This window comes from Oncorhynchus keta, chromosome 33 (assembly GCF_023373465.1).
Source record: "Oncorhynchus keta strain PuntledgeMale-10-30-2019 chromosome 33, Oket_V2, whole genome shotgun sequence".
Lineage (NCBI taxonomy): Eukaryota > Metazoa > Chordata > Actinopteri > Salmoniformes > Salmonidae > Oncorhynchus > Oncorhynchus keta.
The window spans coordinates 9253616-9281087 of record NC_068453.1 but is presented as its reverse complement, the minus strand read 5'-3'; the positions used below and the strand labels follow the sequence as shown (position 1 = coordinate 9281087).

Sequence of the window (27472 nt, the reverse complement as noted above, 5' to 3'; positions counted from 1 at the left end):
CATCCCATCTGGTTTGCGCATATGTTTTTCAACAGGACAATGACCCAACACACCTCCAGGCTGTGTAACGGATATTTGACCAAGAAGGAAAGCCTCCACAATCACCCAAACCTCAACACAATTGAGATAATTTGGGATGAGTTGGATCACAGAGTAAAAGAAACGCATCCAACAAGTACTCAGCATATGTGGGAACTCCTTCAAGACTGTTGGAAAAGCATTCCAGGTGAAGCTGGTTGAGAGAATGCCAAGAGTGTGCGAAGCTGTCATGAAGGCAAAGGGTGGCTACTTTGAAGAATCTAAAACGTATTTTGATTGGTTTAACACTTTTTTGGTTACTACATGATTCCATATGTGTCATTTCATAGTTTTGATGTCTTCACTATTATAATACAATGTAGAAAATAGTACAAATAAAGAAAAACCCTTGAATGAGCATGTGTTCAAAAACTTTTGACAGGTAGTGTATATATACAGTTGAAGTCGGAAGTTTACATAGACTTAGGTTGGAGTCATTTAAACTCGTTTTTCAACCACTCCACACATTTCTTGTTAACAAACTATTGTTTGGCAAGTTAGTTAGGACATCTACTTTGTGCATGACACAAGTCATTTTTCCAACAACTGTTTACAGACAGATTATTTCACTGTATCGCAATTCCAGTGGGTCAGAAGTTTAAATACACTAAGTTGACTGTGCCTTTAATGTGTTTGAAAAATTCCAGAAAATTATGTCATGGCTTTAGAAGCTTCTGAAAGGCTAATTGACATAATTTGAGTCAATTGGAGGTGTACCTGTGGATGTCTTTCAAGGCCTACCTTCAAACTCAGTGCCTCTTTGCTTGACGTAAAATAAAAAGAAATCACCCAAGACCTCAGAAAAAAAATGTAGACCTACACAAGTCTGATTCATCCTTGGGAGCAATATCCAAACGCCTGAAGGTACCACTTTCATCTGTACAAACAATAGTATGAAAGTATAAACACCATGGGACCACGCAGCCGTCATACCGCTCAGGAAGGAGACGCGTTCTGTCTCCTAGAAATGAATGTACTTTGGTGAGAAATGTGCAAATCATTCCCAGAACAACAGCAAAGGACCTTGTGAAGATGCTGGAGGAAACAGGTACAAAAGTATCAATATCCACAGTAAAACGAGTTCTATATCGACTTAACCTGAAAGGCCGCTCAGCAAGGAAGAAGCCACTGCTCCAAAACCGCCATAAAAAAGCCAGACTACAGTTTGCAACTGCACATGGGGACAAAGATTGTACTTTTTGGAGAAATGTCCTCTGTTCTGATGAAACAAAAATAGAACTGTTTGGGCATAATGACGTTTGGTGGTAAAAGGGGGAGGCTTGCAAGCCGAAGAACAGCATCCCAACCGTGAAGCACGGTTGTGGCAGCATCATGTTGCGGGGGTGCTTTGCTGCAGGAGGGATTGGTGTACTTCACAAGATAGATGGCATCATGAGGAGGGGAAATTATGTGGATATATTGAAGCAACATCTCAAGACATCAGTCAGGAAGTTAAAGCTTGGTCGCAAATGGGTCTTCCAAGTGGACAATGACCCCAAGCATACTTCCAAAGTTGTGGCAAAATGGCTTAAGGACAACAAAGTCAAGGTATTGGAGTGGCCATCACAAAACCCTGACCTCAATCCTATTGAAAATTTGTGGGCAGAACTGAAAACGCATGTGCGAGCACAGAGGCCTACAAACCGGACTCAGTTACACCAGCTCTGTCACGAGGAATGGGTCAAAATTCACCCAACTTATTGTGGGAAGCTTGTGGAAGGCTCCCCAAAACATTTGACTCAAGTTAAACAATTTAAAGGCAATGCTACCAAATAATAATTGAGTGTATCTAAACTTCTGACCCACTGGGAATGCGGTGAAAGAAATAAAAGCTGACAGAAATAATTCTCTCTACTATTATTCTGACATTTCACATTCTTAAAATAAAGTGGTGATCCTAACTGACCTAAGACAGGGGATTTTTACTAGGATTAAATGTCATGAATTGTGAAAAACCGAGTTTAAATGTATTTAGCTAAGGTTTATGTAAACTTCCGACTTTAACTGTATATATATTTGTTACTGCTCTACCAAAACAATCTCGGCCAACAGCCTAACGACAAAACAATCGACCAGTTGACTAATTGGGGTCAGCCCTAGTGTGTAGAATAGTATTCTACAGAATTCTATAGTAAGTACTGTAGTATTCTATATTAAGCTGTAGTATTTTTCATGTGGGCATTGACTCTCTATTGCAGTCAATCCATGGGAATTGATTACATAATACAGGCAAGCAATACAATAACCTCAGTGATGGACAGCCAGGCAGGCACCCAGACAACAAGCTACAACAGAATGGCATGATACATAACACTACAATCTGTCTATTCTAGCCACTGTGTATCCTTGACTTAACTTCAAACTGTTTCAAACTACACACGGCCTCGTGTCCTGAACATTTCCTGTACGACTGCCAGATCCAACCCTGAAGGTTGTTTTTTCAGATTATGTGTATACAAGAAAAATACAAGGTTCCTTACAGCGATAAACTATCGTTGCGATGCCAGCATAGAGCTGAGTAGTACATTTACTAGCCTGGTCCCAGATCTGTTTGTTCCAACTCCTATGGTCATTGTTATGCTGATGGCAAGACAGCACAAACAGATCTGGGACCAGGCTAGGGCATTCCCCAGAAGGCTGTGAAACAAGCAGTGGTCTGACGCTCCACAGCAGCATGCACCTCATTAGCTAATCTAATTTGCAAATCAGGGCCTGAAACCCTGCTAAAGAAGAGAGAGGCAGGGGGTGACGTCAACTCCCAAACTGCTCTACTGCAGTCCACAGCGGAAGAAGTTGGTATGTAAAGAAGTTGTGTGAAGACGGTTCCATTTTGGAACCTTGCTGATGTATGGAACACAGAACAAAATTGAGGAGGGAATTCTGGAACTCTGAGAAGTAGTGTTTGGGCTGGGAGGAAGGATACAGAGGTAATAACGTTGGGTGCTTTTGATGCTGTACTTCTTTTCAGAGGTATTCACAGAAATGTTTTGCGCGACAGTAATAGCCAGTCCTTTTCATATAATTTCCCACTGGCTCCATCTTCTTTTGTGATGTCCTTTTTTTGTGACTGAAAGCAAATGTATATACACACACACACACACACACACACACACACACACACACACACACACACACACACACACACACACACACACACACACACACACACACACACACACACACACACACACACACACACACACACACACACACACACACACACACACACACACACACACACACACACACACACACACACACACACACACACACACACACACATATTACTTGTCTACAATGTAGCTGGTGGCTGTTGAAAGGGAATAACTGGAGCCATTGTCTGGACCCACTGAGGGAGACTGAAGATGCGTGGGCAAATGCGTCAGAGCAGAGCTACTGACGGACATACAGGGGCCGCTCTCTCTTTCTCCATCTCCTTCCATCGCTCTCTCTCTTTGTTACCTTACCTGACCACTTTGGTTCCTCCTCTTATGGCCTGCATATCAATCATACACCCAGTGTTCATGTACGAAGCCAGGTTGATGTCTGAGAACTCTGCCTGTGAAACAAGGAGAAAAACACCATGCTGATTATACACATTATACACTGGGGGACAGAAGTAGCAAATGACTGTAAAATACAATTTCCATTTGGTGTATATAGGCCTGAATCAACAACATAAAACAGTCCTCTAACTTTTCAACACTAACATAAAAGCCACCTGCCCTTTCCTATGGCTTTCTGTAAAATAATTGAACTATATGAGAGTAAAACATTCCACACGCACACGCACACACACACACACACACACACACACACACACACACACACACACACACACACACACACACACACACACACACACACACACACACACACACACACACACACACACACACACACACACACACACACACACACACACACACACACACACACTAATGTTGCCACACTTGGATGTGAGTGGGAAACAACAATGTCCAATATAGTTTGCAGCAGAAAACACCCATCACTCAGAACCTATGATGTCATGTGGAAGTGGTGTGGAAGGCTCTACCACTTAAGCTCCAGTCACCCCTTCTCTAGGGGCATGAGGGGCCATAGAAATAGTTACTATAACGAGAAACACCAAGTCAAGGAGGCCACAATGAGAGGTAATACTATTTTTATGTGAGGGGTGGGAGAGAGAGAGAGAGAGAGAGAGAGAGAGAGAGAGAGAGAGAGAGAGAGAGAGACAGAGATACAGAGATACAGAGACACAGAGAGATACAGAGCCAGAGAGGAGAGACAGATAGACTAATCAAGTTATCCAGAGTCTGTCTGTGGCCTCCTGGAGAGGACAGGACAGCAGAGGCCTTGTGACAGGGAGGGAGGCTTTAGCCCAGGCAGCTACTTAATGACTTGATCAAACTCCCAGGCAGAGCAGAGATCCTCTCTGGAGGGGAAGGGACACTGCAGCTTGGCCTGTCTGGGAGAGACAACAACAATGGGGCATTAGGGGCCAAGTGCCTCCATTGTCTCTTATGTAATTACAAGTTAGAAAAAGATTTGCTCCAGAGATTTAACTCCGATGAATCTGTTTTTTTGGTCTCTCACTGGCTGACTGTGTTCTCAGGACAGTACCTCGCAAGGAGACACGTACATAGTGTGCCTAAATGTTATAAATTCATAACAGATTCCAAATCTACCTACATCTGCTTCAGCCTAGACACAGATCACATACATGATTAACTATTAGTACATTTTGCTGCAAGGTAAATACTGTACAATCAGGCACTTGCACAATGGCTGTGGCCCAGTGGGGGAACTTGTTATTGAGACACACATCCTCTATGTATGGCATGTCTGCTAAAGTGTGGGCTGATAAAACACACCATATTTATGCTAGAGAACCACAGAGACAGACAGGCCAATGAATGATGCTGTCCTAAGCCAGGAATCAGGAAGGAATTAAACACTACATTTAAAATATATTTTACATATTTTTTCAAATCATAATAAAATAACAGAATCACTGCAGTCATTTCAGTTTGGGGTTTTGTTTGATCATATGCTGGGTTCACGTCGTTGTTTTTGGCCTTGATGACCTTGTTTGGGTGTTGGTACCCTAAAAGATTTAGCTTCACTGAGGGCCAAAAAGCTAATGAACCCTAAAGAAAATGCAACATTCCTGCCTTACTTTACTATGAACATGCTTCCAACATGTTAGCTCTGTGGAGATGGGGAGGCCAGTCTACTCGGGATGGAAGGAGAGGTGAGGGTTAGGGGTCAAATGTCAAGAAGGATCGGTTTCAGTACGTATACTGCAGTGTGGGATGTTACAGAGTTAGAGTAGAGCTCGTCTCAGGCCCTCCAAGTCCTAGCAAGGTGCTCCCGTTAGAAGTTATGAACCAAAAGCCCCAAAGAGAGATCCGTAAGAGCTTGACCTCGGAACAGCAAGACGTTGACCTCCGACTTCTAGTGGTAACATTTGTCAGACTTAACATCACTTTGACGAATGTAGCGTGACACTAAGGCAGGCATTTTAATGGGTCCTCAATGTGTAGTCCTGCAACTTTTCTACTAAAAAACTTTTCTATTAAAGTTCAGGCAATGTGAGTTCGGCCTCTGAGGTATTGATGGAGAAACATGAGCTTGTCCTCTAACCTGAGAAGCACTCTTGAGACCTCACTGATATGTGTCAATCTCGAAAAGGCCATAACTTGAAGAGACCATTACTTTCCTTAACTTCCGGTGTTTGTTGTTTTGTGAGGCGCCAGCGTTGCTCTTCGGCTATCTTTCTGGGTCTCTGCAGTGTGGATACTTTGTAGGAAAGGATGCAGGCCAAAGCCTCCATTTACTTGAATAGAAAACAGTGTCTTCTGTACAGTTTATTGCAACCAATATACTCCAGAATCCTATTCAAAATGCTCAATTGTGGCCAGCACAAACAAAAAGTATGGGGGAGTAGGTCTTCCTCATTTGTTTGTTTCCAGAACAATGTGCCAACTTAACAAAACAGTATTTTTTTCTGTTAAAAAATACCCCCTCTTTTTATTTATTGTGTTGCGCTTCCAGAGGAGAAGAAGAGAGCAGGGGGCGAGTAAATTCCCTAATCTCATTTACGGGACAGCAAGGCGCCACTCACTCTCAATGCGCCTCAAAGACACAACACACTGGAACTTGGCTCCCTTCTTCTCCTCAGCTCCTCTCCACTGATACCCGCCTCGCAACGAAACATCTGTGTGCTCGGCACAATGCTTTACCAAGAAAGACTCTTAAAAGACGTAACAGACACACACAGAGGTGCTAACTTTCTCACACACACACACACACACACACACACACACACACACACACACACACACACACACACACACACACACACACACACACACACACACACACACACACACACACACACACACACACACACACACACACACACACACACACACACACACACACAGAGGATCGTGCACAAAGAATCGCACACATCTCCACACACGCCACACAACCCAGTATACAGATCTGCAACTCATCCCCCTGGCAAATTGCAATCCCTCAGCAGGGGCCTACATTGACATTTGCTGTGACCAGATAAAACCAGAAGAGTGGGCTAGTTTCTGGCAACAACCAAAAACGCTCCACAACTCCTGCTATTGGCTGGCTGGCTCGGTGGGGCCCTCTGTCATTGGACAGTTATGGATGAGCCGTTTTTGTGACTGGGGCGAGTGCCCGGGACACAGGGCCCGTTTGACAGTGCCATGGTTACCATCAGGGTAATAGATTCAGATTTGTGTTAGAGCAGCTCTCACCCTGGGAAAGGAAAACAGGACAGGATACATGGGAACTGCCTTCTCTCCCCTTAAACTGCCCCCCAGTACACGATTCTTCTTTCCTCTCTAACCGCCACTGGTGTCACTTAACGCTGGATCTCTGTGTTAGAGTTGCGGTATTTCTAAATGTGCCAGGAGGCTGCAGTACAGGTCTTTGATGCTTGTGTCCGACATACCAAGCATTCGGGCCAGAGAGCCATCTTTCTAGGACAATTCAATGAGTGCCTAAATGATACTCACACCAAATCTCCCACAACCTGTTAATGTTCGAGGAACAGGATCTGAAGTGCTAACTGTCCTATATGTGTTTGTTTTTAAAACCATAACCTGGCCTCAAGAAGAGTGTTCCATGACTTAACTGATTAAAGTCTCTCTAGTGGCTCTGTAGTGTTCCATCCTTGAAGCTGCCTTGGTCAAATCTGGACTTGAGATAGAGTGCACGTGCATAACTCAAACTTGTGCACCAATTTGTGTCAAATCCAGTTTGATTTGTCACATGCGCCAAATACAACAGGAGTAGACCTTACAGTGAAATGCTTACTTAAAAGCCCTTAAGCGACTACGCGGTTAAGAAAAATACCGACAAATAAAATGAAATAAAAGTAACAAATAATTAGAGCAGCAGGAAAATAACAATAGCGAGGCTATATACAGGGGGTACCGGTACAGAGTCAATGTGGGGGTGCACTGGTTAGTCAAGGTAATTGAGGTAATATGTACATGTAGGTAGAGTTATTAAACTGACTATGCAGACAATAACAGAGAGTAGCAGCAATGTAGAAGAGGGGGATAGTCTGGGTAGCCATTTGATTAGATGTTCAGGAGTCTTATGGCTTGGGGGTAGAAGCTGTTTAGAAGCCTTTTGGTCCTAGACTTGGCGCTCCGGTACCACTTGCCATGCGGTAGCAGAGAGAACAGGGGGGGCTGGAATCTTTTACAATTTTTAGGGCTTTCCTCTGACACCGCCTGGTATAGAGGTCCTGGATGGCAGGAATGTACTGGGCCGTACATTCCTGCCAGTGATGTACTGGGCCGTTCTCACTACCCAAGGAATTTGAAGCTCTCAACCTGCTCCAGTACAGCTCAGTCGTCCTTTTCCTGTAGTCCACAATCATCTCCTTTGTCTTGAGGTCATGTCTCTGACCTCCTCGCTATAGACTGTCTCGTCGTTGTCGGTGATCAGGCCTACCACTGTTGTGTCATCGGCTTACTTAATGATGGTGTTGGAGTCGTGCCTGGCCGTGCAGTCATGAGTGAACAGCTCCCGAGTTGCGCAGCGGTCTAAGGCACTGCATCTCAGTGCAAGATGCATCACTAGTTGGGGCGGCAGGTAGCCTAGTGGTTAAAGCATTGGGCCAGTAACCGAAAGGTTTCTAGATCAAAAGCCCAAGCTGACAAGGTAAAAAATCTGTCGTTCTGCCCCTGAACAAGGCAGTTAACCCACTGTTCCTAGACTGTCATTGTAAATAAGAATTTGTTCTTAACCGACTTGCCTAGTTAAATAAAGGTTACATTAAATAAACTACAGGCCATGGTTTGAATCCAGGCTGCATCACATCTGGCAGTAATTTGGAGTCCCATAAGGCGGCGCACAATTGCCCCAGGGTCGTTCAGGTTTGACTGGGGTAGGCCGTCATTGTAAATAAGAATTTGTTCTTAGCCTACTTGCCTAGTTAAAAAAGGTTCAAATATATATATTTAGTACAGGAGGGGACTGAGCACGCACCCCTGAGGGGCCCCCGTGATGAGGATCAGTATGGTGGTTGTGTTGTTACCTACCCTTACCACCTGGGTGCGGGACGTCCAAGATCCAGTTGCAGAGGAAGGTGTTTAGTCCCAGGGTCCTTAGCTTAATGATGAGCTTTGAGGGCACGATGGTGTTGAACACTGAGCTATAGTCAATTAATAGCATTCTCTCAGATCTGTTGGGGTGGGTCTGGGGTTTCTGGGATAATGGTGTTGATGTGAGTCATGACCAGCCTTGCAAAGCACTTCATGGCTACAGACGTGAGTGCTACGGGTCGGTAGTCATTTAGGCAGGTTACCTTAGTGTTCTTGGGCACAGGCACTATGGTGGTCTGCTTTAAACATGTTGGTACTACAGACTCAGACAGGGAGAGGTTGAAAATGTCATTGAGGACACTTGCCAGTTGGTCAGAGCACACATCCTGGTAATCTGTCTGGCCCTGCGGCCTTGTGAATGTTGGTTGACCTGTTGAAAGGTCTTACTCACATCGGCTGTGGCGAGCGTGATCACACAGTCATCCAGAACAGCTGATGGTCTCATGCATGTTTCAGCGTTACTTGCCTCGAAGTGAGCATAGAAGTAATTTAGCTCGTCTGGTAGGCTTGTGTCACGGGGCGGCTCTCAGCTGTGCTTCCCAGCTCTACCCTTTAGCTCAGTGCGGATGCTCCCTGTAATCCATGGCTTCTGGTTGGGGTATGTAGGTACAGTCACTGTGGGGACGAAGTCATCAATGCATTTATTGATGAAGCCAGTGACTGATATGCTGTACTCTTCAATGCCATTGGAAGAATCCCAGAACATTTTCCAGTCTGTGCTAACCAGCAGAAGGATCAACCATCAGGATGTGCTAACCATCAGGAGGATAGAATTATGGTCAGATTTGCCAAATGGAGGGCGAGGGAGAGCTTTGTACGTGTATCTGTGTGTGGAGTAAAGGTGGTCTAGAGTTTCTTCCCCTCTGGTTGCATATTTCAAATCAAATCAAATGTTATTGTTCACTTACACATGGTTAGCAGATGTTAATGTAAGTGTAGTGAAATGCTTGTGCTTCTAGTTCCGACTGTAACGGTTGTCGTCTTCCTCTTCTGAGGAGTAGGAAATATCGGACCAATATGCAGCGTGGTAAGTGTTCGTCATATTTATTACACTGAACACTGGAAACAAACGAACAAGCGAATAAAGAAAAAACCGAAACAATCCCGAATGGTGAAAAACACAAACGGAAAATAACCACCCACAAACAAGAGTGGGAAAACAGTCTACCTAAGTATGGTTCTCAATCAGAGACAACGATTGACAGCTGCCTCTGATTGGGAACCATACCAGGCCAAACACATAGAAATATAAACACAAGAACAAAACATAGAATGCCCACCCCAACTCACGCCCTGACCAACCTAAAATAGAAACATACAAAAGGAACTAAGGTCAGGACGTGACACCGACAGTGCAGTTATATCTAACAAGTAATCTAACAAATTCACAACGACTACCTTATACACACAATCGTAAAGGGGTGAATATATATGTACATATAAATATATGGATGAGCGATGGCCGAGCAGCATAGGCAAGATGCAGCAGATGGTATAGAATACAGCATATACATATGAGATGTAGGATATGTAGACATTATTAAAGTGGTGTGATTAAAAGTGACTAGTGATACCTTTATTAAATCCATTTATTGAATGTATTAAAGTGTTCAGAGATTTGAGTCTGTATGTTGGCAGCAGCCACTCTATGTTCGTGATAGCTGTTTAACAGTCTGATGGCCTTGAGATAGAAGCTGTTTTTCAGTCTCTCGGTCCCAGCTTTGATGCACCTGTACTGACCTCGCCTTCTGGATGATGGCGGGGTGAACAGGCAGTGGCTCAAGTGGTTGTTGTCCTTGATGATCTTTTTGGCCTTCCTGTGATATCTGGTGGTGTAAGTGTCCTGCAGGGCAGGTAGTTTGCACCCAGTGATGTGTTGTGCAGACCGCACTACCCTCTGGAGAGCCTTGCGGTTGTGGGTGGAGCAGTTGCCGTACCAGGCGATGATACAGCCCGACAGGATGCTCTCGATTGTGCATCTGCAAAAGTTTGTGAGTGTTTTAGGTGACAAGCCATATTTCTTCAGCCTCCTGGAGGTTGAAGAGGCACTGTTGTGCCTTTTTCACCACGTTGTCTTTGTGGGTGGACCATTTCAGTTTGTTCGTGATGTGTACGCCGAGGAACTTACAACTTTCCACCTTCTCCACTACTGTCCCATCGATGTGGATGGGGGGATGCTCATTCTGCTGTTTCCTGGAGTCCACGATCATCTCCTTTGTTTTGTTGACATTGAGTGAGAGGTTATTTTCCTGACACCACACTCCGAGGGCCCTCACCTCCTCCCTGTAGGCCGTCCTTCCACTGTAGTGTCACCTGCAACTTGATGATTGGGTTGGAGGCGTGCATGGCCAAGCAGTCATGGGTGAACAGGGAGTACAGGAGAGGGCTGAGAACGCACCCTTGTGGGGCCCCAGTGTTGAGGATCAGCGGGGTGGAGATGTTGTTTCCTACCTTCAACACCTGGGGACGGCCCGTCAGGAAGTCCAGGACCCAGTTGCACAGGGCGGGGTCGAGACCTAGTGTCTTGAGCTTAATGACGTGTTTGGAGGGTACTATGGAGTTAAATCCTGAACTATAGTCAATGAACAGCATTCTTACATAGGTATTCCTCTTGCCCCGATGGGATAGGGCAGAGTGCAGTGTGATGGTGATTGCGTCGTCTATGGACCTATTGGGGCAGTAAGCAAATTGGAGTGGGTCTAGGGTATCAGGTAGGGTGGAGGTGATATGATCCTTGACTAGTCTCTCAAAGCACTTCATGATGACAGGGCGATAATCATTTAGTTCAGTTACTTCTGCTTTCTTGGGGACAGGAACAATGGTGGCCATCTTGAAGCATGTGGGCACAGCAGACTGGGATAGTGATTGATTGAATATGTCCGTAAACACATCAGCCAGCTGGTCTGCTCATGCTCTGAGGACATGGCTAGGGATGCCGTCTGGTCCCGGCAGCCTTGCGAGGGTTAACACGTTTAAATGTTTTACTCACGTTGGCCACGGAGAAGGAGAGCCCACAGGCTTTGGTATCTGGCCGTGTCAGTGGCACTGTATTGTCCTCAAAGCGAGCAAAGAAGTTGCTTAATTTGTCTGGCGCGCAAGACGTTGATGTCCTCGACGGAGCTGGTTTATTTTTGTAATCCGTGATTGACTGTAGACACTGCCACATACGTCTCGTGTTTGAGCCGTTGAATTGCGACTCCGATTTGTCTCTATACTGAAGCTTTGCTTGTTTGATTGCCTTGCGGAGGGAATAGCTACACATTTAACATGCTGGTAGAAATGAGGTAAAACAGATTTTAGTTTCCCTGCAGTAAAGTCCCCGGCCACTAGGGGTGCCGCCTCTGGATGAACATTTTCCTGTTAGCTTATGGCGGTATACAACTCATTGAGTGTAGTGTTAGTGCCAGCATCGGTCTGTGGTGGTATGTAAGACAGCTATGAAAAATACTGATGTAAACTCTCTAGGTAGATAGTGTGGTCTACAGATTATCATAAGATACTCCACCTCAGGCAAGCAAAACCTAGAGACTCCCTTAGATATTGTGAACCAGCTGTTGTTTACAAATACACATAGACCCCCACCCCTTTTCTTACCAGAGGCTGCTGTTCTATCCTGCCGATACAATGTATAACCTGGCAGCTGTATGTTATTCATGTCGTTGTTCAGCTACGACTCCGTGAAACATAAGATACAGTTGTAATGTCCCGTTGGTTGGATATACATGCTTTTAGTGCGTCCAATTTATTATCCAGCGATTGTACTTTGGCCAATAGGACCAATGGCAGAGGCAGATTAGCTACTCGTCGGCGGATCCTGACAAGGCACCTCTATCTCCTCCCACGAATCCTCAGTCTCTTCTCCTGCAAATGACGGGGATGAGGGCCTGTTCTTGGTGTCTGGAGTAAATCCCTCTCGTCTGACTCATTAAAGAAAAAGCTATTTTCGGTCATACGAGACGGTAGCAGCAACATTATGTACAAAATAAGTAACAAACAATGGGAAAAAAGAAAACAAAATAGCATGGTTGGTTAAGAGACAATAAAAGGTCAGCCGTCCTCTCTGGCGCCATCTTGGAACTGAGTGTTTGTGAGTATTTTAAAGTCTACATTAGGCCCTCTGAACAGGCAGCAGAGGGCATAAATCAGCATTCTGAGAGCACTCTGCCCAACTGTACCACACACACACACACACACACACACACACACACACACACACACACACACACACACACACACACACACACACACACACACACACACACACACACACACACACACACACACACACACACACACACACACACACACACACACACACACACACACAGAGAGAAACAGACAGGGCCCCAGGACAAGTGGACAGCACAGTAAAAACAGCAATAGACTCCAAATATGGTCCCCCCTCCCCTTCCCTCTCCTCCCCCTCTCTCCTTGCTAGCATCACACAACACAAAGCTCATCTGAAATATTTGGGAGTATTTTTACAATTCTGCTAATGGGTGTCATTGAGGTTCATGTGCACAAGGTGCCTTTCGCTATGGTCAGGCGACAAACGTGTAAACGAGAACTTTGGTGGCCCGGAGTAAAACCACACGCAAATCTAAAGCATTATCCCAACATTCAGAACGTGATAATAAGTGATTTTACTACAACTATGCCGGCTTCTGCTGGCAAAAAGCCTGTGATCGATATTGACATCTGCAACTGTGATACAACAATGAGGTGTCACGCTCTTAGGACACAGGGTACGGATAAACAATGACAATAGCTCAACTCCTAGAACTGTGGCAAGCTCTATCACAGAAAGGATTCTCTGCTTCATGTGCGAGACCCATTTAGACTAAACCTCCTGCTCCTGCTCCTCCCCCCCTACCACCCCCAATCATTACATGGCCCATTATATCTCCTGTAAAAGAAACAGTCCCCCTGACCAGATCCCTCTCGATATATACAAAAGCAACAGCCGGAGTGGGAAACCTAAAATAGCTCCTGGTGATGAACGTAGATGTGGGGGTAGGCAAATGAAGGCTCCTATCTTGCGGTTTCCTTTGGGTCCAAACATAGCTGTTTTTCAACAGCAGAAATGACTATTTACTTGGACTCGATACACTTCACCTCATTTATCTGAACAAACAAATGTGTGCTGCATTGTAAGGCAGTGGAGTCTGAGGAGAGCAGCAACCTTTCCATAATAGAAACCTTATTATCATCTATATAGGGCACAGCTGCACTTGTTCAAGTTGGTCAAGAAAGGGCAACAGGAGTCATTGTACAGTTTGCCAGTGCTGATCCCTCGTAAAAGATTTCCAACTGAACATCAATCTTGTAACAACGTCAACACAAATGCCCTGAACCTCTGGGGGTGGAGACGTGAGGCGATTACTAAGGGTACGGATTACACAGACCCAATTGGCTGTGAATCTCCATTACTGCAGGAGAGAGGAGCGTGGAAGAACAAGGTGGAGGGGAGCAGAGCGGAGCAGAGCGGAGCAGAGCAGGCATTCTGTTCTCACTGAGGTCATAGGCCTGGTGAGCAGATGTTGTCCCTTCTGACCCGACTAGAACTCATTCTAATCACATAATTTGTCCAATTGTGCAAAATTGAGTACTTATTTTCCTCTACTCATGAACAAGGGTTGTCGAGTACCAATATGTACCCAGTGGATGGCTATTATTGCATTTGAATCATGCCTGTGATGTTAATATCACATTGACGGAGATGACACGAGCAAGCAGCCTTGGAAAAAACATTACTCACAGGGGAAAGAAACTGGATGTCATGACCGAGATCCTCCGCTTGGCACTGCTTAGCCCACGAGCACAGAAAGGGAGCACACATCCAAGAGACTTCAAAAGAGACACAAAAGGCATTGTGGGAGATAGTGGAAAAAACCCAGAAGCCCCGTGTATGCCCCTTTAGAGCACATCAACAATCTGAACACACACAGGATCTCCTGGCACAAGTGTGTAGAGATAAGAGTGGGCACAGTCAATGGCGCAGGGTATCTTGGAGCACTTATTGAGAGATGGATGAGACTCCCAGAGGGTAAGTCAATGAGGATCTGGGCAGCAGCTCAAGGCCGAGCCAAGGTTGATCGGTGCCAAAGGAAAACCCTGGGAACGAGTTCAGTTGGACGTGCCTGGCATGAGGCAGGATACCTGTTGTACCCAGGGCAACATCTGGCCCTCAAGAAGGTCTAGCAAATCAGACACAGTTAAACTTGAACTTGCAGCTTGGAAAACTAGGACAGTGATGGGATTTGTTCACACTCTCTTCGTGTATCGTATACGCCTACTTGCAGATGTGCACCACACAGCAGAACGTTCAAAGTTTGCTGAAGCTGTCACTGGACAAGCATGACGACGCTAGATGATAAGGCTCATTATTATGGAACTCGTGAAAATGCATGGAGCACAAAGAATCAACTGATTAATGTTAGGTGGGACCTAACGTTCAATTGATGCACTGCTCTCCGTTCTATTCATGCAACCCAGTGAAACATGAGTGTGAAGAGTTTATGAAACGACGCATGACGTTCCCTCTGAAACTATGCTATTCAGAGACAAGGTGACACCGATATAGAGCCTTAGCTAATCTGTTTGTCATCTGCACGGTGCAATGGAGAGTGTTCTGAAGACGTTTTGCACTCTGTGTTTCAGTGTTTCATACATGTCGAGGCGCCTTCAAAAACAGGGCCTCGTCGGTGTGGAGGAGAGTGTTTTATGACAACATGCTCACACCTGAACTATTTTAATGGGGTTGGGCAGAGGGGCATATCAAGAGACACTATATATACAAATGTATGTGCACACCGTTTCAAATGAGCGGAATAGGCTATTTCAGCCACACCCATTGCTGACAGGTATCAAATCGAGCTCACAGCCATGTACTCTCCATAAACAAATATTGGCAGTAGAATGGCCTTACTGAAGATCTCACTGACTTTCAACGTGGCACCATCGTTACACCACCTTTCCAACACATCAGTTTGTCAAATTTCAGCCCTGCTAGAGCTGTTCACGGACAACTGTAAGTTCTGTTACTGTGAAGTGGAAACATCTAGGAGCAACAAAGGCTCAGCTGCGATGTGGTAGGCCACACAAGCTCACAGAACGGGACCACGAGTGCTGAAGTGCATAAAAGTCATTGGTTGCAAAACTCACTACCTCTGGAAGCAACCTCCACATAATAACTGTTCGTCGGGAGCTTCATGAAATGGGGTCTGCTGGAGTGGTGTAAAGCTCGCCGCCATTGGAGTCTGGAGTAGTGGAAACGTGTTCTCTGGAGTGATGAATTACGCTACACCACCTAGCAGTCTGACGGACGCAGTCTAACCCTAACCCTAACCTGCCCCAATTCATAGGGCCAACTGTAAAGTTTGGTGGAGGAGTAATGATGGTCTGGGGCTGTATTTCATGGTTCGGGTTGGCCCCTTAGTTCCAGTGAAAGGAAATCTTAACGCTACAGCACCCAATGACATTCTAGACGATTCTGCGCTTCAAACTTTGTGGCAACAAAGGTCCATTCCTGTTACAGCATGACAATGCCCCAGTGCACAAAAATAGGTCCATACAGAAATGGTTAGTCAAGATCAGTGTGGAAGAACTTGACTGGCCTGCACAAAGCCCTGACTTCAACTCCATTCAACACCTTTGGTATCAATTAGAATGCAGAATGTGAGTTAGGCCTAATCTCCCAACATCAGTGCCCGACCTCACTAATGCTCTTGTGGCTGAATGGAAGCAAGTCCCCTCAGCAATGTTCCAACATCTGGTGGAAAGCCTTCCCAGAAGAGTGGAGGCTGTTATTGCAGCAAAGGGTGCACCAACTCCATATTAATGCCCATGAGTTTAGAATGAGATGTTTGATGAGCAGGTGTTCACTTACTTTTGCTCATGTAGTGTACCAGACCTCAATAGGCCTCTCTTTCTCTCTCACATTCTCTCTGTCTTTCTGGCTGTCTATCTGCCTTTCTCTCTCTCTCAGCTATCAGAAGCTGCTATGGGTGGCCTGTACACTGCCTGTGCCTCAGACTGGCACCTTATATGGCAGCAGCTGTTCGAAGAGCAGGAGAGCTAGCTAGGTTGGCTTTGGGCACTTGGGCACCAGTTGAGTTCAGAGCAGGGTGAGGGAAGACAACAACACTGCAGAGCTGAGGAGGTAGGAAAGAGAGAAAAAGAGAGAGAGCAAGGGGGCTGTGATTTTATTGTAGTTTTCAACAAAAAAAAGGGGGCCATCATCCCATTGATCCAACTTTTCACACAGGGATCGGGTTTCCTTCATCCTTGAGCTTTATGATAGATGTACTAACACCCGGCGAGGGGTCCCGGCTGGCGGCCTTCCCACCCTACACAGGGCAATTAGCATCTGACTTGTTACCCTGCGAGGAGCGGAGGAGGACTTCTGAGAAACAGTGGAGGGTCTGGCAAAAATAAAACTGGGGTTAGATGGGGTTTAGGGGGATTGAGGGTGCGACCCCCATAGCGGTCCCTTCGCTCTTGATGTAAGGGTCCTAATTAAGAGCCGCCACGTTTTTATTTGGGCTTGCTCTCAGCAACGCCGAGAACTGCTACAAAAACGTAGAGCCCCCATATTTCACAATTCTTAAAAAATGCATGATTTTAATTTACAACTCCAAGCCCCACTAGCCCAGCTACAGTCTCAATATTACTGAGAATCAGATCTAACCACAACAGTAGAGTGTTGAGCAAACAGACAGCCTATAAAGTCCCTGGTCTGGTCTTTTGTGGTTTGCTTTTCCCACCACTTAATTTCAAAGACAACGACTCCAGTCTGCCCAATCGCTTGCAGATGTATGGCCAAGCTTTTAGGAGGGAAATGAGATGTTATCTACCCACCAAAAATACTGTATGTCTAGACGGTTGCGTATTTCTGCATATACATTGGCACTGACGGTATCTTTTCATATAAAAAAGAAGATAAATGCCCATTAAAACTGCCGTGTTTGTGCTACAAGGTTAAGAACAGGTTACTTCAGAGGAAAGTTGGTGTGACAAAACATTTGTAAAAGAGCTACCTGATGGGAGAGTCAGAGATAATTAATCGAGCTACTGCCATTGCTAGCTTCTGATTCAAATAAAAAAGAATCAACTCAGAACTGTAAAGGACTGCTTCTGACACGAGTCCAGAAAACATTTCAATTCTCCCTGCATATAATCCAATGCTGAAAAGACGAGTACATTAAAATAAGTACATTCCAACAGGCAGCCAAGCACATACTGTACACACACACACACACACACACACACACACACACACACACACACACACACACACACACACACACACACACACACACACACACACACACACACACACACACACACACACACAAACACAGAGCATGCTAGCATGATAACAGGCTAACTGAGGCACGGGAGTAAATAAGACATGTACTTAGTGTCTAATAGGTACCGTAATTTCCGGACTATAAGCCTCTACTTTATTCCCACACTTTATACAATGACGCGGCTAATTTATGGATTTTTCCCGCTTTCACAAGATTCATACCGCCAAAAAAACTGAGCACCGTCACATAATGTGACGTAAATCGAGCGCGCTCAAACTTCCCATCATTCTGATTACGGTAGTAATTTTGTCACCCTCATCATGGCAAAGACACGGAGAAATGCATATGATGCAGCTTTCAAGTTGAAGGCGATAAATCTGGCTGTTGGAAAAGGAAATAGAGCTACTGCACGGGAGCTTGGCCTTAATGAGCCGATGATAAGACGTTGGAAACAGCAGCGTGAGGAACTGACTCAGTGCAGAAAGACAACAAAAGCTTTCAGAGGGAAGAAAAGCAGATGGCCCAAAGTATTTGCAGCCACTCGACATCAGTGTAAATCGTGCATTTAAGGTGGCGCTCCTTGTTCAGTGGGAGGCTTGGATGACAAGTGGGGAGAAATCCTTCACTAAAACGGGCCGCAGGCGAAGAGCATCTTATGGTCAAGTCTGCCAGTGGGTCCTGACAGCGTGGAGCATTGTCAAAAAATCCACTATCATCAACGGGTTTCGAAAGGCTGGACTGCTGCGTGTTGAAGGGGCAGCATGAGCGACAATGAAAACGATCCAACATCGGATGAAGCAATTCTGAGGCTATTCAACTCCGACACCGAAGGAGATGACTTCAGTGGTTTCAGTGCACAGGAGGAGGAAGATAGTGACCAATGACTTTCTTGGTAGGCTACTGTTTTAATTTTTGTTACAAGCCGTGTTTCGTTAAAGCCTATTTATTTTTGTTACAAGCCGCGTTTCGTTTAAAGGCTGTGTAAAGTTAATTTGTTTCAATGTACCGGTAGGCACCTGCGGCTTATAGACATGTGCGGTTTATTTATGTACAAAATACATATTTTTTTATAATTCAGTGGGTGCGGTTTATATTCAGGTGCGCTTAATAGTCCAGAAATTACGGTACATAATACCGGCTGCTACCCAGCTGCTAAAGCTCTAACATGCGATCCTAATGGTGCTTGAATATGGCAGCTTAGATTCCTAGTGGATGATGGGGTTACGAAATTGTGTAAGATGTGGGTCAAGTCAGTCACCCAAGAGTGGCATCAGCTGAGCTAACAAAACCCAATCCCTCGTCTGAGCCATCCCCAGCCACATTCCCCTGCAGCTCCAACAGTCCTAACGCCACCAACCTGCTCCACCCGGATGTCGTACTCCCCGTTCAACTTCTTCCCTCGGAAATACTTGGCCCTGTGAGGAAAGAAATGGGAAAGAGACTAATGAGACGAGATGAAATGCGATCACAACTTTCAGAGCTCATAAACCTTTTTTTTTTCACACAGTAGCCTAGGGGAGCTTCTAGACAGGGAAAGATTGTCTACAGTCGTGAAATGACCTGTGTCGGAGACGACTAGAAAATAGCTTCTCCAGTATCACCTGAGTCCTGGATAATTACAAAGGTATCTATTGTAGTGGACACCTGTGTATACTCTACCACGACACTTCTGTTTCTTCGCCAACAGAGACAAGTATGTCGTCATAACAACATTATGCAGTCAAAACAACCTCGGAATAATCTGTTTATTTGATTAAGGAAGGCTGAAACATCAAGTTTTCCAAAATAGCTTGAGACCATTGACAAATATTATTTGTTTCCATGATTACAACATTGTGGTCCTTGTGTAGTACCATACAAACTTTCCCAGTCTAAAAACCAGCTGAGCATCAGTCATAACATCATATCCCCCACCTATTAGGCGGTTAGGCACCTCATGAAGAAACAGCAAGAGAAGAGAAAGAGTAAAGAGAGAGAGGCGAATCTCAAATCAACAGGATATTAAAAGAGATATGACTCAATGTCCCTGAATGGAACAATGTCCCAGTACACAAACAGTAAACAGTAACAGTGATGTCCTTTTTTTTGTCGTCTGAGTCTGTCTGTCTGAAAAGCCATTTCCTGTTCCTAACCGTGACATCCTTACAGGCCAGGCATCAGGCTTCACTGGCATCATCAAACACCATAGGCAGGAAACCTGATTACATTTTTAGACAGCCCTGATAACCAACAAAAACAAACACAAACAGCCACAAAAACACAAGGAACAAACACAAACACGAGGCAGAAACCGACGGTGACGGTGTCGCGTTAGAAAGCGAGGGATTGGGTATGTGTGTGTTTGGAGAAGAGGAAGGGGGTGGACATTCACATAAATCTGGACATTTCAGATATACTACCTCTCGTGCACACTTTTTGGGCGTTAAGAGCTCTACGTTTATAGCCTGGGAGCCTGTGTCTTTGCCAACACTCTGTGGGTCCAGCCGGTGAACTCTCACCCCGAGCAGGCGTGGGCCGGTTATCAATCTGTCAAGGGCTACATGCTAGCTGTTGGTGTGTGTTTGCTGTGTGTGTTTGCTGTGTGTGTGTGTGTGTGTGTGTGTGTGTGTGTGTGTGTGTGTGTGTGTGTGTGTGTGTGTGTGTGTGTGTGTGTGTGTGTGTGTGTGTGTGTGTGTGTGTGTGTGTGTGTGTGTGTGTGTGTGTGTGATCTACATGCTGGAGGCTCCTGATCAGTAGGACACAGGCTGTTAGGGATTTAGAGAAACTGCCTCTCAACTCAACTCACTCTCTCTTCTCTTTGGGATTGCACTTTTTCTGGTAATCACCCAAAAGATTATTGGTGTCTTTTCTGTGACAGAATGGGGCCCTTCCAACTAATGAGTTATAAATAAAAAATAACCCCTCAATAGACCCCCCTTCAAGCCAATGAGCAGTCATTGGCTTGAATGGGGCCCTTCCAACTAATGAATGGGGCCCTTCCAACTAATGAGTTATAAATAAAAAAAATAACCCCTCAATAGACCCCCCTTCAAGCCAATGAGCAGTCAATATGACTGCAACATTCTAACAGTGTAATTAATACATTTTATATATGCTCTCGCTTGTTTTAGGTAACGTAAGAATACAACTTGTTTTATTAGCTTATGTTACTGTATGACAGGGGTCTACAACCTTTTCTAACATGAGAGTTACTTTTAAATTATGAAACATGTTAATTTTTTTTTTTTTTGTAGCTTTCAAATAGGCACTTTGTATTTTCCCGATATTCCATCTTCTCAGCTTTATTTTTCCTGGTTTGTAATTTGTTTTTAAGTTTTCAGCTCTAAATAGTTCAAATTATTTCAATGAGAAACAATGAAATTACACGTTCTGAGTCCATGTCAATGCTTAAATCACACCAGAAGAATTTTTTTTAGGGCAGGGCAAAAAATGAACACATTTAGATTTTTTGGGAGTAATGTCTCTTTAATTGTGCATTTTGTGCGAGAGGAATGTGCTGGTCTAGCTATGTTTTTGTTGCTGTATATGTCATGACAGAGTTTGCAAAACAAAAGCCCATCGGATTTGATACAAATAATCATTATATAATTCTGCCAGGTAAGCTTACTTTGCATCATTACCGCTGGAAAAATGAATGATCGACAAACACACACACATACACCATCCACACCACACAGAAGTACACGGGCAATTTTGCTGGAAATTAATTGACAGATATTGTGTTACATTTCGTTTTTTAAAGCCAATTTGAACTACCTAGGGATAATGTCAAAATGGATTTGATTGGATAGTAGCCGGGAGCTTACGGTGTCTGATTACTTGACAGCTTGTGATAGAGTTCTCATTCCCAGCCCAAACCCGACAGGGCCTGACTGCCCGGCCTTATAAATTATAATAATACAATTATTGATTGTAATTGAAAGGCATGAATTAATCAGCGTTATGGCGCTGTCCCAACCAAAACGGTGCTGAAATGATCATAAATGGCTTTTTTTCAGAATGATTTGGCGAGCTACTCATAGCTGGGCTGCGAGCTACTGGTAGCTTGAGATCGACCTGTTGGAGACCCCTGTTATTTAAACACTTAAAACACCTCGATTAAAGTGTTCAATACTAATAATTTGATCTCTGGAGTGCATTTGTTACAACTATGAAACAGAAAGCATGTGTTGGAACGTGGTAACAGCTTCATTTTAGAACAAAACACAAAAAAATACCCCAACCACTTAGACGCACAAGATGCTCAGTCAAATAATGAAAACATCATTAGCCTAAACAACATTATAAACTGGGTGGTTTGAGCCCTGAATGCTGATTGGATGACAGCCGTGGTATATCAGACTGTATGTAGTATGACAAAAAGTTTATTTTTACTGCTGTAATTACGTTGGTAACCAGTTTACAATAGCAATAAGGCACCTCGGGGGTTTGTGGTATATGGCCAATATACCACGGCTAAGGGCTGTATGCAGGCACCCCTCTCTCACTACATCATGTAGCTGTTGCTGCCTGGACAAAAAGAGTATGACATGCCATACTATTTTTGTCCAGACAGCGTCAGATACACATAATGCCACAAGGGGGAGCTGTTTAGCTCGCTCTGCTGATTTATCAGGGATTGATGAGTCTTTCTGTCGGCGTGCGTCTCGGTCCAATAAATGATTAGTATTTTAATATTTTATTTGGACAGGCAAGGAGGTATGGTAGGGCGGGCCAGGCCCCCTAAGGACCATCCGTAACGCCTGCCCTGATTCCCTGCCTTGGTGTTTGTCTTCTCTGGCAGTATAAGGTCACACTAGCTCTCTCCTTACGTCTCTTCTTGCCGTACCCCTTTATCTCCCCCTATCCCTGCTTTCCATATGCTCCTTTACAGTACATGAGATGCAAATTAATCTCATCACTGATCTTCTTCTCAAGGTTTTCCAGCTGTTGAGCTGTTGACTATAAGATCCATTGTTATCCTTCCCTGTCATTTAGTTAGCGGTGAACCATTGAAAGTGTCTGACCTAGACACAGTAAAGACCAATGCTCTGTCACCCAGGGCCACTCTTACCTTCACCATGACCATAATAGAGCATGAGCCATGAAGCGAGACCAGGAGGCTCGCGTACGGGTTAAAAATTACTGGTATGTTTTCAAGCCAAGGCATTCATTGTACAACCTGTAATCACTTCAAATTATCCCTTCAATTTATGGTCAGTTGGACTTTAAAAGTGGAGGTGAGCAGCCCTTCGCATGGTTCCAAGAGTAAACACCCAGACAGGATTTGGCCCATGTTCTTCCCAAACACTCACTCTATAACACACAGTCACACACCCATTGTAAAAACATAATGCAGAGGAATCCAGAATCTTTACCATGAAACTGTTCCCTCCGTTGCGTTAGTCTCCGATAAATCCAAAGTGAGTCATGTGTTTTGACAGATGATGAAATCTGGAATTTGCTATTCTTTCTTACACGTGAAAACATGGGTTAGGCTATATGACAATGACAACTCAGATTTTTCCCACAGCCATCACTTACTATCACTTCGACAGCAGATATGACAATAATGACATCAGTGATTGTATTGCATTCACCAAAGAACGGTTGGATAGAGTTATCTAATATAGGATCATCCAAGAGCCGGTACATTGTTCAGATTCGAACAACAACCTGACAGCTTCTTGGCTTGCAGAATGTCATGTGGCATGATAGGGAGCCAATGGCAAGTCAGATGAGGAGGGCGAGATGGTGAGAGAGAGGGACCAGGCAGCCAAGCAGGAGAAAGGAGGAGAGAGGGAACCCTGGGAATGAGAGATTCCGAAAGACGGTGCGAGAAAAACAGAGAGGTGAGAATAGGAATGAGAGACCGAGAGCTAGCGAAAGATGGAATGAGAACTGGAGAGAGAAAAAAAAAGAGCGTGAGGGAAAAGATGAGTGAGAGAAACAGAAAGAGAAAAAGTGATGAAGATGGTGGATGGTGATGTTGTGGGTGGTGAAAGCTGCTGTGTGTGTGTGTACCGCCATTGTGCCCCAGTCAGAGCTGGAGGCCAGGCCTGTCAGGGGAGCCCAGCGTTTCCCTGGAGACCAGCAGCCTCTCCTCTGGAATGCCCTGGAGGAAATGTGACCCCGAGGCAGAGGGCAACGATGGATGGACATGGGACACCCTCACCAACACTAACCCTCACCCACAATTAAAGATCCTAATAGCTTGGATATACAGTACAGTACTAATGAGCTACTATTTCTAATACAGCTGTCTGTGCAAACACCTCCCAAGGGGAGACATAAATATTACAGTCATGTTCACTCAGCTATGAGATTCTATTAAATATTAACAATGAGAAAGGTCAATTCGGGGAACATGAAGAAAGACTGTGGCAAAGCCACCACACATGTTGTAACACTGATTGGTATTTAGTGTAATATTGTAAATCACTATTAAACCAATTTCAGATAAGAGATCCTATCAGCCATCAATAAGCGATTGATGAATTCTGAGTTCTAACTCAAACTTGAAATAGGGTTAATTATCAGGTATTCTATTGAAATATTGAGTGCTGTGGTTTAGAGGGTCTACACCAGAAGTTAAATGTTATCTGTAGGAAGAAGGTATATGGTTGGTGCAATTAAGCTTGGAATGTACTGAGTGTAGGGGAAACAATCATATGTGGCAGGCACTGATGAGGGGAGAGAGTCATGGATTAGTAATGAAAGGGGTCGAGGTCAGGTCAGGTCACGTTAAGAGAGAAGGAAAAGTGTATTGCCAGTATCACTTTGTTTCCTGCCAAGCAATAAAGATACTATGTTTAGTTAGAAGGAGGAGACTCCACCCAAAGTGGGGTACATATACCACCACTATTTTTAACCATGTCCTTGTCTGTTTAGCTGTTCTATCCTTTGGGAAGAATAAACTTGGTTTAAGCTTTCATAGTGTCCGGCGAGCTCTTACTCTGATAATTAGAACCTAACAGTTGGTGCTGATTCTGGATCAGTGAAACAGGAGCCGGCACCAGAAACAAGGTAGGCACAGTTCCTACACCTGTTATCACTAATTCTGACATGTTGGGGAGATGAGAGTCGTAGGCTGAACCAATTATAGGATACGGACCTAGAAAGCCTGAGCTTATTCAGTAGTCCCATTGTATTACCACCAGTCGTAGCTTTGTTAAGTCCAGGTGAGGTGAGCCCGAAAAGGGTGGTACCGGCAGAGGGTAAGTCCTAGGGGGTAAATCCCGAGTGGGTTAGTTCCTGTGACTACTATGAACTATAGGGTAAGACCCGGAAGGTAAGCCTGAGCAGGCTGGTACCGGCAGAGGGTAAGTCCTAGGGGGTAAATCCAGAGTGGGTTGGTTCCTGTGAGTACTATAAGAAAAGAGTGTGAGGCAGTATAGTGCCAGGGGATTGATACGTGTCTGGAGGAGAGGCTCATCCATGGTTAGAAAAGGAGAAAGATAAAATGATTCAGAGAATATGAGCAGTAGCAACAAGGAGAGAGGTTGGTTTATGCCCTATTGGGGCAGGGGGAACTGTGACAGATTATGTGGAAATAGGAAAACAAGTGGGAATAATGTTGGTAATGTGTGTTATCAACAACAGTGATATTTGGGGCGCAACCCTGGAATAACACATTAGGTCATCCATATTCTCCAGTAATACATTTGCAGACTCTATAGTAGTGGTTCTAATACAAGGTATTAGGTGCCGTGACCAATTAAAAGGCACAAAAACCTTTCTATCCGAAATATTCTTCGGGGAAATGGGTAACGCTACCTTGGAAAACAGTTCATAGAAGGGAGTGAAGAAATCTAAAACACCCTGGACATCGTAGGGAGAGGTTTGGGAATAAGAACTATTGATATGGCAACAGACAGCCCCGATTCACGAGCATTCTACCAATCCGGCTTGAATATGAGAAAAATTTTGCAAACTGGATTTTTTTTGTCAGCATTTCCCAGCTAACGGAAAATTCTAATCTGATAGAAAATTTAGGGAGGCAATTATGACTTGCCACAATGACATAAAACCAGAATCAAAAACTCAATATTCCAGCGTTTAGATGTCAGCATTCTATCAACAAAAAAATACAAACCGATAAACCCGGAATTAGTAGATTTACTCAGCTACAGAAACACTGGGAACTGGAGTACATTGATAGAATTTGTGCGTCGGCTTTGATGACAGGGTTGAAACCTGTGATCAAAACGACAAATGCGGGGGAAGTGGATGAAATAGAGCAGGATGCTTTGAGAATGGAATATAACTCCGCTCACTTCGCAGGCGTGCAAGGGGTTAATATGGCCACAGTGAAAGTCACTAACGGTGGTTTCAATGTAAGACAAAGAAACGTAGCGAAAAAGCATCAAAGCGTAGGGAGTGAGATCCCTGTTTTAGATGTGGGACCGTTGGGCATTTGGAAGAATGAGTGTAGAGTGGGAATGAAGCCTGTTGCATTCGGAGGAAATGCTGCCATGCAAGCGTTTGCCTCTTTTTCAAAAAGAGCAGCAACAAATCGTCCTGAAAGTAGCGGGACAGGAAACTTTCACATAGCGGTGTATGGCCTCGGTACGATCAATAGTGGTTCATAGAGATTACAGTTTCTATGTGAAGGAAGACATACGAGACATACGTTTTAATTTGGTTTTAAATTGGGTATGCAGAATGATGGAACATATTTGAAAGGTTTTTAAATGGTTTCTGAAGCACAGGGAAAGAAAAGAGACAGGAAATATTGAATGGTGTCGAATTCACTCTATCCCGACTTTCTGGTTAGTCCTGATCCATCTCACTAGAAATGATGGAAACAGGTGGGATTTAATTATAAAATGAATGAGAAAACACCAGTCTCTATTCTATTTGACCATTTCTATTGGGGTACCAGCATTTCCTTGTGGAGTTTTCAAGAGTTGTAATTCTAAAATGATTGGTTATTCAAATGTGTTTCTTTTTTATTTAACATGCAGTGTTGTTTGTTTTTGAATCACGATATGAAGGAAGGTTTACACACTGCGAACAATTTAGACTAAGAATGCTTTGAGATACCGATCTTTCATTACCATGCCACTGGCGACAGGAAAACAGGGACAGATGGGAGTTGTAATGAGAAGAGTCGGCAATAAAAGGTCCCGTTTATAAATGTACATTCTAACCGTGATGATGTGTGCCAGGTTGAGAAGCTTGAATTCAAGTGATAGACTCAAAGTAAAGTTACTGTCATTCTAAATTTGGGTTGGATAATTTATCAAATGTTTTAGTTATGATTCGGGTACAGCGAGAGAGAGTTGCTCTCAAACTGTGAGGGGTAGGTGCACTGCTCAAATGTATTGGGCTTAGGGAGGCTCTAGAAATCTTGTCTTCAAGTGTCCTCCGAGAGGGAGGTTTTTTGTTTTACCATGTCATACATTTTTTTTGTTAAATCGCATCAATACATATAGATAGATT

The 27472-nt window shown here is 44.3% G+C and overlaps 1 protein-coding gene across 1 annotated transcript in view; it reads right to left on the bottom strand.

Annotated features, from left to right (window-relative positions):
- LOC118365930 (synapsin-3-like) overlaps positions 1 to 27472 on the bottom strand; it is a 124483-nt gene that overhangs the window by 77833 nt on the left and 19178 nt on the right. The window contains 2 exon segments of the mRNA XM_052491828.1: positions 3546 to 3637; positions 19407 to 19464. Of these exon segments, the coding sequence (XP_052347788.1) occupies positions 3546 to 3637; positions 19407 to 19464 (150 nt within the window).